A 15684-nucleotide genomic window follows, 5' to 3' on the forward strand; every position below is an offset into this window, starting at 1 on the left:
TATGTGTGCATGGACACACGCGCGCACAAACGCACCGCACACAGCAACACACACAGCAACACACACACACACACACACACAGCAACACACACACACACAGCAACACACACACACACACACACACACACACACACACACACACACACACACACACACACAGCAACACACACACACACAGCAACACACACACACAGCAACACACACACACACACACACACACACACACAGCAACACACACACACACACACACACACACACACACAGAAACACACACACACACACACACACACAGCAACACACACACACACACAATGTATGTACCTGCCTATGCATGTATGCATCCGTTGCGTGAATGGATATGCGCGCGTATAAACACACGCCCCTTTAGATATGTCACAGACCCCCTCAACGAACCCCAGCTCCTGCTCCGATGTTATTTTAGTTCTAGGTAGCCTCTCATACAAGAGCTATCCGGCTATAGATGAAAAGTAATAAAGGCGTTTAAACCGTAAGCGTCAATACCGTTAAGCACACGCACACACATTCAATCAAAGAAGGAAGTAGGTCCGTAATACAGCGCCACGCAGCGTCAATTCAAACACATGCACACCAACACACACATATTAGCAATAGGAGAAAGTATACCCGAAATACAGCGCTATGTAACGTCAACTTAAGCATGCGCGTGTGGTGGGTTAACATAATTCACCCCCGGAACTATGGGTTGGGTATTATTGTTTCCGCATGGAGGGTTAAGTGCGTGGTACTCAAGTTGTTACAGGAGTGATATAGTTATAGCTTGAAGCATGTGGTCGCAGCTTGTTCATGTTTGTTAATAAACGTTTAGCTGTGACATTTGATACGCCGCCTCCGACTCCCGTCTCTCGGCACTACACGCGCGTATATAAACAGTTAGTCATAGGAAGGAGTAAACCCATAATACAGCGCTATGTAACTATGTAATAACAACAGTCAATGAGTTGTACAATCCCTGAAATTAGCTCAGACAGAGTTAGCTGGATAATGACCTGGGGACTATTTACTCACGTTATCATCATCCTATGAAGCCTATGGAGAGTCTGAACGGTTTTCAGTGATTAATTAAACTGGTCCGTGTATAAAGTGTTCAATCGAATCAGGCATATAAGTTCGGTTATAGGTCCAATTGTCCTCTCATAGTATCGCAGTTAAAAAAAAGCGATGCAGCCTCCCGGTGAAAAATAAGCACAGTATGAATGAATGAATGAACGAATGAATGAATGAATGAATGAATGAATGAATGAATGAATGGTCTTTATTGTCATTAATACAGTACAGGTACCATACAACGAAATTTAGGAGAGGGGGCTCCCCTGGTGCTTGGAAAAAAGACTAAAAACAAGAGAGCCAAGGGTAAAACAAAAAAGAGAAAAGAGCTGGTTGACATAAATAAAGGCTATGTACATCTACTATATCTACTGTATCTACTATACAATAAAACACTGTGCTGTACACTATGCTATGCTATAAATATCCTAACTGTTTCCTATATCTGAACCTTATGTACACATGGGTTGTCATATTGCACATAATATTTGTTGCACATTCAATTAAAGTGTCGCAGTAGCAGGTTTAGAATGTTCACAGTTGTATTACAATATTGCACTTATGCTTACAATCTAGTAGCTGCCGTCAATTTGTCTAGATTGTCAGAGCCTAGAACCTAGGTCTTTGCTGTGTTCAGGGCCTGAATGGCCCTAGGGTAGAAGCTGAGCTTCAGTCTGTTTGTCCGTGCGAACATGGTCCTGAACCGCCTGCCTGAGCGCAGCCGAACAAAGTGTTCGTACCCAGGGTGGGATGGGTCTCTGGAGATCTTGGAGGCCTTCCTGAGGCAGCGTGTGTTGTACAGCTCTTCCAGAGAGGGGAGTAGTAAACAAGTATAAACAAAACATAGAGCTAGCCAGCCCCGGTGGCTTATGATCAGGGTAATATGAGTTCATTCCTTCTTGGGTTGTCAACAGTTCACGGTAACGTTATTACGGGGCAAAAATTAAAATTGGTTAATGCTATATAGAAGTTAGTTAGGCTAAGCATAGCTTTAACTTTATACTAGCAGTCATGAAGGTAATCGTTTCCTCTTGGTGTGTCAGCTACAGAATAGCTTATGCTCACCGCATATGGCCATATACTAGTCAGCATCCCCGCCACCATCCGCTCCAGCAACGCGTTGGTTATAAAACCGTTGTGCTTCTGGGGCAGTCTTGAAGTCGTAGATTTTGTCCTTGAAGTCCACTTTTAGAAGAGCAGGATAAATTAGACGGAACTTGACCTTTTTCTCGTAGAGCAGAGATTTCACTCGGGCGAATGATGCACGCTGCTTGGATGTGTTGATGCTGTAGTCTGGGAAGAATGGTACTTTACGTCCACGCCATACGAGCTGATTACGGTCGCATCTCAGAGCCCGGGCTTTGTCCTGGTAGTAATGGAAACGGACAATCATCACTCTGGGTTGTCCAGTGAGTCCAGGGCGTACTTGGCCAATCCGATGCGTACGGTCCAGCACGGGGGGAGTTGGATAGACATCTTTGCAGACCTCTGTAAAGAACTCAGCCATGAACTTAACAGTGTCCGTTCCCTCCGCGTTCTCTGGAATATTGATGACTCGTAGGTTGCACCTGCGGGACCGATTTTCAATGTCCTCCACGCGGCTAGCGAGAGCTTCATTCTCGGAGCTAAGTAGTTCACAGGTCTTTTCCAGGGCTATAGTCGTGTCACTGTATCCGTTGAGCGCCCTTTCTAATTCAGCAATGCGTTTACCATGGTGAAGGGTGGTTGATTGCACAGCATCTAAAGACTCCTTGAGTGGAGAGAGGGCGCTTTCGATCAATCCCTTAATCATGTCCTTCATGTCTGTGACTAGCATTAAGCGGAGATTTTGTAGGTCGGTAGGCAGGTTCGCTGAGGCTTCGGCCGCCATATTAGCTACTTCGCTAGCGTCTTCTGCTAAATTTTGAGGTGTAGATGGTCGTGTGCCCCTTTGGGTGCGTCTGTTGGGAATATCCTCGAGACAAGTTGTACAACTGAACTTTTTCTAATTGTTTTTCTTAAAAACAAGTTTAAGGGATCACGATAGGTGAGGTTTAAAATATTAAATACTGGGAGCCACCCTCCACGCATCTACCTCCTTTCACATCGTAACAGGTAGCCCTCAGTGCATTTCTGTGCCTTAGGGCCTCAGCTCGTCTTATGAGGAATTAAATGATTCAATAAATGATTTGATGTTTAAGCACCACCGTTTAGTCTTAATAAGTTCTAAATAGTGTCTCTGAAGTCCCAGATATTTGGCAGCATACAAACACGCACATGTACGCACAAACACACACGCACGCTAAGACCAAAGTGTGAATTCACCATCAAAGGAAAGTACTAAAAGAGACAGTCTCCGACTACTTTGTGAAGTGACAATAGGTTGTAACAGGTTGTAATAGGTTGTAATAGGTTCCATAAAGTGGATGTGGCAATGCAGAGTTTAAGAGACAGAGCGAGCGAGAGAGAGAGAGAGAGAGAGAGAGAGAGAGAGAGAGAAAGAGAGAGAGAGAGAGAGAAAGAGAGAGAGAGAGAAAGATAGAGAGAAAGAGAGAGATAGAGAGAAAGAGAGAGAGAGAGAGAGAGAGAAAAAGAGAAAAAGAGAAAGAGAGAGAGAGAAAGAAAGCGAGTGAGAGAGCAAGAGACATCGAGAGAGAAAGAGAGTGAGAGAGAAAGCAAAAGAGAGGGGGGGGGAGCATGATTCAGCAGAGGGACAAAAATAGCCACAGTATTACCAAGCAAGTTATGCAACAGGCATAAATTCTTGCCCCCATCTTGGCAGTGTTAGTCAGCATTTCGCTTTCATCTGAGCTGAAGGGAGCTTGTATACTCTGTCACCTCCCAGCCTGGAGCCAAGCGTATCGACAGTCAGGTAGGTACTGTTCAGCGATGCACACCAACACACAACACAATACCAAAGACACTTGCCTTCAATGTGGGGATAAATGACATCAAAACTGTATTGAAATATCCAACAAGAGGCTGTGGGGACATGTGGAGAGCAAATATGTGTACAAAAGGCACAAATGGCCAAATCGATATGATTGTTACAAAATCTCTGCACTTGATGCTCATGAACTGCATGTTTGGAGGTTTATTTTCACAATGTAATTAGGCGTACAGAAAAACCTGCCAATGTATCTCCATGACAACAACATAGACACCTTTTCTTAGCACAGAACGCGCGCACACACACACACACACACACACACACACACACCACACACACACACACACACACACACACACACACACACACACACACACACACACACACACACACACACAAACTCAAACAAAAATTAAAGCATCATAGGCCTGAAACTGTGTAGGCCTACAACATAGACATTTAGATAAATGAATACAAATGATATAATCAAATAATAAGGCTGGCTTATTAAAAGCAAGGCTAAAGGAAAGTGTTCACTTTGCTTTTTAAAAGAGGCAAACTTCTTTGGGAATAGAGGAATTGCTCAAATGGAAGTTTTGGAGGACTGACCAACACATTTATTATACCTCTCCTGAAAAAGAAACACCCCAAATAACTTAACCTAACTGCTTTCTAGCTCTAGGCCCCCCAAGGGCATGCATATGCATAGTCTGCATATAGGGTGAGATGAGTGAGACACACACACACACACACACACACACACACACACACACACACCTCCCCCCCATGATTAACTTTCGACACATTGAAAGCGATTCAAGTACTCAGTCTCTGTTAGAGTCTATCTATCAGGTGAATTGCATGCTAATCCTGTAGAGAGCGAGGGACTTGAGGGACACGTCATTAAGTGTGTTTCTTCCTGATTGGATTCATCACCTCAGAAAAAAACAAAACAATGGTTTGTTCTGTGGGCTTTTAAGGATATGTAAATTATCTGGGAGAGGATTGATGTAGAAGTCCATTATCGTCACTGTCAGGAGTGTCGCAGTTCGAAAAACAGCCAACAAAAGATAGCGGAAAAAACACCAATCATTACTCATTCACTACGTCATGCGCTCACTCTCTCACACAAACTTTGTTGGAGGTAAAAGCCCCTTCCTTGATGTTAAGAGAAAGACGTCATCCAACACATCTGAATTGAAGCTTCCTCACACCTGCTCCTCGTACGTCCATTCAAGGCAATACACATTTAGAGAGAGAGAGAGAGAGAGAGAGACAGACAGACAGACAGACAGACAGACAGACAGAGAGAGAGAGAGGGAGAGAGAGAGGGAGCGAGAGAGAGAGACAGACAGACAGAGAGAGAGACAGACAGACCGACAGAGAGACAGAGAGACAGACAGACAGACAGACAGAGAGAGACAGACAGACAGACAGAGAGAGAGAGACAGACAGACCGACAGACAGACAGAGAGACAGACAGACAGACAGAGAGAGAGAGAGAGAGACAGACAGACAGACGGAGAGAGAGAGACAGAGACACAGACAGAAAGACAGACAGACAAGGAGGGAGCAAGAGAGAGAGACAGAGAGAGAGAGGGAGAGAGAGAGAGAGAGAGAGAGAGAGAGAGACTCAGGGACATAGCCTGGAAGGAGCCTGAAAGGAGAGTGTCGTGCCAGACAATCGTTGACCTCCTCCTCGACATGACTGTCCCCCATGGCCTGACAGCACAGCGCCTGCCAGCACTATGACTGATGCAAACATCCTGCCCTGAACTCAAGACCTTTAAAACAAAAACCTCTTGACAAAGTGCTGTGCCCGACAGATGGATCACCAAGGCCCAAGGAAGGCTAAAAATAGAAACTGCACATCTAGAGGAGGGAGGGGATGGGGAGTCGAAGTAGGGGTGGGGGTGGGGGGGTAGGAGTGCTGCAGTCCTGGCTGGGCCTGGATAGAGGGAGTATATGGGGGGTGTCTGAGTGTAAGGTCTGGGGCTGAGGGGTGGGGTTGGGGGGGTAGTGGATCATAAATTCGACAGGACATGAGTCATTTCAGGCCGATGTCTGAAGCAGAGCACTGGATAAATCCATCCTAAGTCCCTCAGCCAGGAGAAGGTAGACAAGACAAGGGGGGGGGGGGGGGGGGTGCAGGAGGAACATTTTACATTCCGCTGCCGTTTTTCAATCTACCTGAGAGATAAGGGCTTGTGTCTGATGAATCAATAAGGGCCCGCTGCGCACAGGCTCAAGGAGAAAACACTGACAAGGGACCGTAACAATAGCAACAGAGAGAAAGGGAGGTAGTTGCTGGGAGCTAATAGGCAAAACAGCTATTTTCAGGGATTGTTAATTAATGTGGAGTGCTTCTGTTTCTTCTTCTTTTGAATAAAGTGTTTATTGATCCTGTAGCTTCCATTGTATTAAATGTGCTGATGAAGTCCATTCTTTGGAATGGAATGGCACAAAAAAGGTGAAAGTAACACAAAGTGTACTTTTCATCCAGTCTCCCTCGTTTTTACGCAAGCAGATGTTCTGTTTAGAAAATGAAACCCCAATCACTTCATCATAGTCAATCATCATCTCTGGATTTAACCACCGGCATACATAACATATTACCACCAGCATGCATTGGGTTGAAGTGAACTGTTCTCAGCACATCATGATCATGATATCAGTTCATGTGTATAGCGTAATAATAATAATAATAATAATAATAATAATAATAATAATAATAATCTGATGACATTCATCTGGTTGTGCTGGGAAGGATGTTTACCTGGAGGTTGCGGGGGCGTCCGGTCAATGCTGCAGTTAGAAGGTAGGCGGAACTGGATCCCTGGAACAGGTGAGTGAGTGACATTCAGAACTATTAGGCACATCTGCCTGGACGTACACTTCCCACAGTACACTCTGACAAACAGCAGCTACTGTATGTAGATGGAAACAGTATGAGTGGGAGGTTAAGATGAAGACCACTATCTAGCTAGCCCATGTAAATAAGCACTCACATAAGGGTTCTGCGGCTGTTTTACACAGAATACATTGGGCTTTTGTTGGGTTATGCTGGTTCTGACCTTATTTGACGCATCTGTTAAACTCTGAGAGGAGATGTACAAAGAGACAGCAATCATGGTAAGATATTTTAGAATCGCTCACAAATAAAAAGCATCTGAGGTCATTGTCTAATTAGTGGAACACATTAGCATCCCTGTAGGAGAATTGATGTGACGGCAAATGTGAAAAGCTAATCTGACAGCTTAGCATGGCTAAATGGAAGAGAATGAATGGTGAAAAATCGCTTTCCTATGATGGATTGGCGGTTAACGTTATGGGCATTGGCAAGCATGGCTCATCTCATTGGGAGAAGCTTAAAAATAACTCAATGTTTTGTAGTTCTGCTGAGCACTTACCTAATTGAGCAGTATTGAGGCTCCATACTAGGCAGTCATGTGCCAAAAAGAATGTCTAAACTAGGGGAGGCTGGTGGAGGTAGAAATCGGAGGATGAGCTCCTTCTAATGCATGGAATGGAAAGCCTCCCCCAGTCTAAACAACAACATCTCTTAGCAAATCCAATGATCAGTATTTTCTATTTTCTCCTCGCAAATTTTACAAGATAATAATAATAATAATAATAATAATAATAATAATAATAATAATAAACTGAACCTTGTTGTTTAACTGTGAGATTCACTGTGGAACTTAAAAAAAAATAGATCCTTTTTTTGAGGATTTTGAGAAAACACGACAACCACCATAACAATTCACCCATGAATTGACATTTAGCAAAGGTTTTCCAGATCATGGTATGTCATAATATCACTGCAGCGCAGGCCTTTGCTCATTTTCAGATGACAGTGTTTCTAATGAAAAGTTTAACGCTGCAGGAACCGAGAGAGGAAATGTAATGTATTATGCAGGAGAGATGAACAAAATGAATATGACAGTGCAACCTAATTAACTTTCCCTCTTGTGAAAACCTTGTCAGATTCAGCCAATTTAGCAAACTTTTATAAACTGCTCTGCACGGATATAAAAAAACAACAGTACCGTTTCTGTTGCTGCCAAACTGTTGAAACTTACAGACATTTTCTTTCACATTTTTTTTCTTCCAATGCAGTTTATTTGAGCTCTGAATTGAATGGGCAATTTCATACAAAGCTGCTTAATGACATCACTAGTGTCTCATCTGGTGGTCTGTATAGAACATCATCTGGTGGTCTGTATAGAACATCATCTGGTGGTCTGTATAGAACATAATCTGGTGGTCTGTATAGAACATCATCAGCTGGTCTGTATAGAACATCATCTGGTGGTCTGTATAGAACATCATCTGGTGGTCTGTATATAACATCATCTGGTGGTCTGTATAGAACATCATCAGCTGGTCTGTATAGAACATCATCTGGTGGTCTGTATATAACATCATCTGGTGGTCTGTATAGAACATCATCTGGTGGTCTGTATAGAACATCATCTGGTGGTCTGTATAGAACATAATCTGGTGGTCTGTATAGAACATCATCTGGTGGTCTGTATAGAACATCATCTGGTTGTCTGTATAGAACATCATCTGGTGGTCTGTATAGAACATCATCTGGTGGTCTGTATATAACATCATCTGGTGGTCTGTATAGAACATCATCTGGTGGTCTGTATAGAACATCATCAGCTGGTCTGTATAGAACATCATCAGCTGGTCTGTATAGAACATCATCTGGTGGTCTGTATATAACATCATCAGGTGGTCTGTATAGAACATCATCTGGTGGTCTGTATAGAACATCATCAGCTGGTCTGTATAGAACATCATCTGGTGGTCTGTATAGAACATCATCAGCTGGTCTGTATAGAACATCATCTGGTGGTCTGTATAGAACATCATCAGGTGGTCTGTATAGAACATCATCAGGTGGTCTGTATAGAACATCATCAGGTGGTCTGTATAGAACATCATCTGGTGGTCTGTATAGAACATCATCTGGTGGTCTGTATAGAACATCATCAGGTGGTCTGTATAGGTGGTCTGTACAGAACATCATCAGGTGGTCTGTACATTGCTGGGAGCTGAATTGTTATTCTGTATCTTGAGTTGTCGGTGGCTCTGTTCTTGAAGATGACTACCAAAATGAAAGAATCAAATCAATCAAAAATAACCAAGAATCAAAACACATTGTATGCCTAATTAATGAGGCATTATAACCATGCACTTTGACATCATCATTTTCTGCACCCCAAAATGTCATCATTAACTCTAATAGTTTTAGAAACGTATGTTCTTTCTTTTTTTAAACAAAGAATACACAATCAACATTTCATCACACTTGAGTAGCAATTGTTAGGTATACATTCTCAGTCTGTGGTTCCTGAGCATGAAGATGATACAATACAGAAAAGACACAGTATCACTTCCCTTTGCCAATGGACCTCCATCTCTAGATGAATTAAGTTGATATGTGTGTGTGTGTGTGTGTGTGTGTGTGTGTGTGTGTGTGTGTGTGTGTGTGTGAGTGTGTGTGTGTGTGTGTGTGTGTGTGTGTGTGTGTGTGTGTGTGCACGTGTGAATGAGAATGTGAATGTGCATGTGTAGAAACATAGATTCCTACAGAATTTGTCCAAACTGTTACAGAATATTTATTTTTAAACAGTGTCATTTCCCAAGGTCCCGGTTTGTCGATGTAGAGTACGTATTGTAAATCCAACAGCTCATTTGATTTACAGCGAGTCTTTGGGATTTATAGTTATATGATAACTGCCAAGATTTATATCACCCCATTCTAGAGTGACATGAGCAGGAAACTCAAGCCATATCAGGCAAAAAAACTATATATCCACTGTCACAGCAACAATTGTCAAGACCCAACATCAAATTCTATTTACAGTAGTCTACCACAGTGAGTTCCACAGAGCCTTTGGTAAAATGTGTGGTAAATGTCAGACCAATCAGTAGCATGTACATTCATTCGTATGAAGTCACTCACGAAGACCAGTAGGTTCATTTCAGTGTTAACAAAATGCTTACAGCAGTTCAGGCTATTCTGGATCTTTGTACTTGAACCAAGTGCAAGGTGAGTCAAGTGTACATTCTTTGATTGTCCATCACATTCTTACAGTATGGTACATTCCATGGAATATTGTGGTTGCTGTCAGGAGGTCTTTATGAATCATCAAACCACATCCATCTTCATGGGTTGGCAGCATTATTCTGCATATTGTTGGTACTTTGCCCATGATGCCAACATCCACTAAGATCCATAGTAGGACTCTACCTCTGAACATCAAGACAAATATTCTTCTATGTGCGAAGTTGCTACAGTACCCTGTTACAGTATCGACACAGTTATAGCATAATAACATATTATAAAATGTCTTCTTATAGAATTTAGAGTGTTAGGGACATGTATGTAATCTCAGCACTGTTGTACTCATATCTTCCACTCCATAGCTCCACGCTGGAACTCCTCTTCATAGAGGGTGGGTCCTGGCCCCTCCTCTGCCACCTGTCCCACAGAAATCCCTGGTCACATGGGGACATCCGTGGGCTCTCAGGGTTTGTTTCCTCCAGTGGAGCCTCATGGTCCTCAGAGTCGCCCATACCAAGGCTCTCTGTCACATCCTCTGGCTCCATGGGTTCAAGCAGCAGTGGGCACCTGTTGGCTGGATCTAGTTGTGGTAGATCTAGTTGTGGTAGATCTAGATGTAGTGTGAGTGGATCTATATGGTGCAGCATGGCTGGGTCCACTTGTACCAGATCTGTTGTTAGCAAACTGCTCAGGTCAAGAGATTGTGGACCAGTTGGGGACATTGTGGGGGACACTGTGACTGGGTCCAGTGCTTCTGGATCTGTAGAACTCACCACCACTTGACTCCCAAAGGCTGGTTCCTGTAGCATGTGATCTAACCAGTGCTCTTTAGCTGGATCCAAACACACTGATTCTAATGGGGATACAGTGGATGGGTCTAGCATGGGTGTGTCCACTGGATCTGGTGGTGGGTACATGACAACTTCATCAAAAAACACAAAATCTGATGTACACTCACTAGTCAGGTCCAATGATTCTGGTTGAGTTGAGTATATGGAGTCAAGATCCTCTTCAGATTCGAGAGAACTAAGAATGACAAAGTCAAAATGGACCAGATCTGATTGGTAAAAAACGGTTGGATCGATTGGTTCCGGACAAGGGGGCCATTCTGGATCCGGAGACTCTGGGTCAAAGGGGTAGAGGAGGTCTGGCTGAGGAAGCACATGATCTGTTGGAAATGTAGTGTCTGTGTCTACGGATATTGGGTCTGAGAGACACACATTGGCTGGGTCTTGAAATAGAGGATCAGATGAACACTGCTCCAGTGACTCTAAATGAGTTGGACTTAGAGTATCTTGATATTGTATAGCTGTATCTCTGAGGCAGATGGTAACTGGGTCTTGATGATCTGGTTCTGATGCATTCACACTGGTCAGGTACAGTGGTTCTGGATCTGGCTCTGTTTGGTACGTTGGGTCTGGGTCTAATGGCTCTGGATCTGATGAACACACAGTAACAGAATTTTGAGCGACTGGATCTTGCTCATGCACAGTGATAGGGTCCTGAGATTCTGAATCCGATGGGTACATGCCATCATATTCAAAGTCTTGAGGCGGGGACACGGTAACTACAGGAACTGGATATGGTAAGAACATCCTATTTAGGTCCAATGGTTCTAAGTCTAGGGACCTCACATGAACTGTGTGAAGTCTTTCCGTGTCTGCAGAATACACCTTATTTGCATCTACAGACACCTGGTCTGGTGAACACAATGTTTTTGAGTCCAGTGGTTCTGGATTTAGTTGGCACTGAGTTGTTGGAGCTACAGACTGTGGCTCTGGGTAATATATGGTGACTGCGTCAAGAGATACTAGATCAGATGGGCTCACGATGTTCGAGTCTACTGGAACTGGTTCTGGTTCTAGCTGTTCTGGTGGGCACCCCATGTATGAGTCTACTGGAACTGGCTCTGGTTGGATCATGGTGATTGGATCCAGAGCTACTGGATCTAGGGAGATTGGTATGGCACTCTCTACGTACAGGGATCGTGGGCGGGTCAGAATGCTTGGGTCCATTGAGAGCTGCTTTGAGAGACGCCTCCGTCTTCTGTTCTCCTGTTCCTCTGTCTCCTCTGGACACATGACGGCAGCGTCTGCTGTGCTCTGTCTGACCAAGACCTTGCTCCTGGCCTGGGTCCCCACAGACACTTTAGCCACCTGAGCTTTCCCCCCAGCCCTCCTAGCCCCCCCTGCAGATGTCCCAGCACCTCCTGACGCTTCTCCGCCACCCGCGGCCCCCCATTGCGGTGACCATGTGTTGTAGTGCTGTGTGAACGTGTTAAAATTACTATTGAAGGCCCTGAGCTCAGAACAGAGGTCCCGCCTCAGGTCGGATAACTCACGACGCATGGCCGAAACCTCCTCCTTCCACTGCATGCTGATGGCAGCAGCCAAGGTGGCTGATTCCTTAATACTGGCTTGGATGGCTTTGGGGGAGGGCCGCTCTGAGGACTGAATGCTAACTTTGGCTGCCCTGAACAGGCTGGGAGAGACAGGCGGGCCAGACAGGGGTTTGGCTGTAGCACCAGTACTGTCTTGACGGTAAAGTCTGTCTCTTCTGATGGGGCAGCCTAGATCATCGTGGGCCAAAGGGACTGTGTCCAAATCTTCACGTACTCTGGCCCGGTGAGGCAAACTAATGTCTTCCTGCACATAATTTCCCTCTGGAAGACAAATGTAAATATATGTAATAACGGCCACAGGTGTGAGCAGCTGGAGAGAACGTACTACAGTATTCTTAGCCACAAAGCACGAACATCAAGTCATGCATTTTTTATGCGAATAAATGAATGAGTCAAATTAAGATAAAATAAGACTATTGTCAAAAAGTGACTGCACTGTGCTTGAATCTCAACTGCATGGTCAGTATGTTCTCACATCACATTACTAATGCATTCCCATTTTGACTCATATTTGAGATTATGGTTTACACTGCCTTCTCGATCTCAAGAAACCTGCACCATGCATGCTTCAAATCTTTTCACTGCACAAAGCTAAAGAGACACACCCCAAAAACACATAACAGAAAGGATGATACTACATATTTTATAACAAACCCCATAAGCATGCTATTCATTTTACTTTGATAAACCTTTTGAGAGATTGACCACATATGATACAGGTGTACTTTGTGCAATGAAAAGAGGCAAAGATGAGCAAAGCTTTCAAACCTCTGTCCATCAATCAGGAAGTATAGTATGAACCCTATTGAACATGTGAGGTCCATTATGACCCGTCTACCTGAGGTGTGAGGGGAACACCAACTCCTTAAAGACTCCCTCAATCAGACAAAATCCAACATTTCCCCTATTATATGTTCTGAAATTGCAATTACACTTTAAGGATTATGTTTTAGTTTTTTGAGAAAGCAGTGTAAATACCTTGTAAAAATGAAGTACCTGCCGAAAGCACAACTCTCCAGATGGTCACACCTTCTAACTGCGCCCTAATATTATAGCCAACTATTATTATTTGTTTATGAATCCACTGTAAGAAGAATAGGAATCCACCTCAAGGATGTTGGTTTTCTTTTTTCCGGATACTTCTCACTTCGATCATGGGTGATATTCTTCAGCTTCACCAGGGGAGTACTCTGTGAATCCAGGAACCATTATGGTGATGTTTGACCCAGTAAAAAGTCAGAAGCAACTGTGTGATGCCTGGGGCCATTATGGATACTTCTCATGTACCGCTGATTACTGGCCAGTCGGGTGGGCCGTTTACTAAATGCTCTACGTGATTTTAGTTCAACATTCAGAGACTGTTTATTCCACTTAATTAAGTACCCACATCTAGACAAAACCATAAACACCTGTTTTCTTTGCAATTGCAATGTTTGTGACCTTCGCACTTATCACCCACCCCACCAGACACAATTACTGAGGGAACTGAGCTGAAGAATCTGTGGGAAAGAAAACTCAGAGGGGATGTTGTGGCAATAAGGTGTATGCATCACTGTGTACAGCTGGAGACACATTTACACTGCAGACAGGGAGACTTTTGAATTGAGTGACAGTGCATCTCTCCATTTCTCAGCTCGGGTCTCAGTCAAGCTGAGAAAACATTCAAGTCCAGCATCTGCGGTAACAACATATCTTGGAACGAGGATAACATCCAAATTGAATTGAAGAGGAGAAAAAGTAAATCGTTCCCTTAATCTGAAAAGGTCTGATGGTTTCCAATTTACACATTGTGCCTGCAGAATCGTTTCAATAGGGTTCATAGCTTTACTCTCTGATGCATCCAATGAATGAGCAGATGAATGAGTGTAATGTGGAAATACAGCAAGGTGAATTGGCTGAACTCGCAAACTGTACTGGAATCAGCTTTTGATGAACAATGAAACATATAAAAATGGTCCATGCAAAACATATGAAGCCATTTCATAAAGCATTTGACAGGCACAGCATCACAGTAAATTTACGGGATTAACTTTGATATTGATGTTATATAAATGTACTGTATATAATGGACAAAACGCGCCACCGATGTCAGTAGCAGGACTAATCATGTACTGTATGCTAAGTGTTAACATCCACTCTCTGAGCTCAAGAGCAAGTAACCACTCGACCTCTAAAGGCACATAAGCAGGGTCTCTCGAAGCATACAGGCCGAAATGTATACAGTATGTTCAGTGACCTTTTAATATGCGTCTGTCCACTCGTCCAGTTGGCCTTACCTGTGGTGGACCTCATGGTGGAGGTGACAGTGGAGGAGGTCATGGAGGGGATGCAGTCATCGTCCTGGGAGTAGCCAGCCTGGATGGCCCGCAGGTAACTGTGGCTCCTGGTGCGGAAGCATCCAGGCAGGTCCAAGGCTTCCATGGCCTGAGATTCCACCTCGCTAAACACCGACTCACACACGGACTCAAACTGGCCGTTAATCTCCGTCTCACTCACCTGGGAGAGACAGAACCAGGGCAATAAGCCAGCTTTAGTTTCTCCTCTTTCACTTTTACAGTAATGCTTTTTTCGTCGTTTTTGCTTTGTGGTGAACAATGTATTGGTTCTTTGCAAAGTTTGCCATTATGTATTTTCCCTCCTTTTTTTCTCCTAAAAAGTTTTCATGAAATGTAACAACTCATTAAGCAAAATGTGTCAAGAGGCAAATTCTGCAGGGAGAGGTTACAAAAAAAAAAACGATTTGCTTGAAATGCAATTATTTTGTCAGATTTCTTGCCAACACAGTGCTCACAAGCATAAGGTTGTTTTCAGTGTATTCGATCTGCCACAATAAACTTGATCCAGTGGAAGAAATCAAGGTCATATTGTGCCGTGACATACTCTATCAATGTTCCCTCTGAATCCCTGAGTGAATGGGCTTCCTGAGCTTGACAGAACCATTATTTGGCAATCTTAAAATCCTCAGATATACATCTGGTGATTTAGAGATATCAACTCAGTGAAGTTGAAATGGTTCGATGGGTATCTACCCGTTCCCATTTGGCAATCGTGAGAATCAGATATAACAATCCTGTTCTATTGTGAGATGTATTATCTTGTAATGGCCTCGGCAAGGTGGCGTCGAGGCAGAGATAGAGACAGGGAATTAGGGGAGTGAGGTTGAGCTTTTAAGACTCAGGACAAATCAATAAACCCTTGCTTTCAGATCTCAAGTGAATATAAACCCAACTCATAAAAGACACCATA

The 15684-nt window shown here is 43.6% G+C and overlaps 1 protein-coding gene across 1 annotated transcript in view; it reads right to left on the reverse strand.

The window, feature by feature from the left end:
* dlgap2a (discs, large homolog-associated protein 2a) overlaps window positions 1-15684 on the reverse strand; it is a gene marked incomplete at its 3' end in the record, with an annotated part of 170023 nt that overhangs the window by 15864 nt on the left and 138475 nt on the right. The window contains exons 7-8 of the mRNA XM_080549511.1: window positions 14715-14934; window positions 6732-6791 (exon numbers count right to left, since the gene is read on the reverse strand). Coding sequence (XP_080405637.1) covers window positions 6732-6791; window positions 14715-14934 — 280 coding nt within the window. The remainder of the gene's footprint in view (window positions 1-6731; window positions 6792-14714; window positions 14935-15684) is intronic.

This window comes from Nansenia antarctica (assembly GCF_963989245.1).
Source record: "Nansenia antarctica genome assembly, chromosome: 1".
NCBI classification, from domain to species: Eukaryota; Metazoa; Chordata; class Actinopteri; order Argentiniformes; family Microstomatidae; genus Nansenia; species Nansenia antarctica.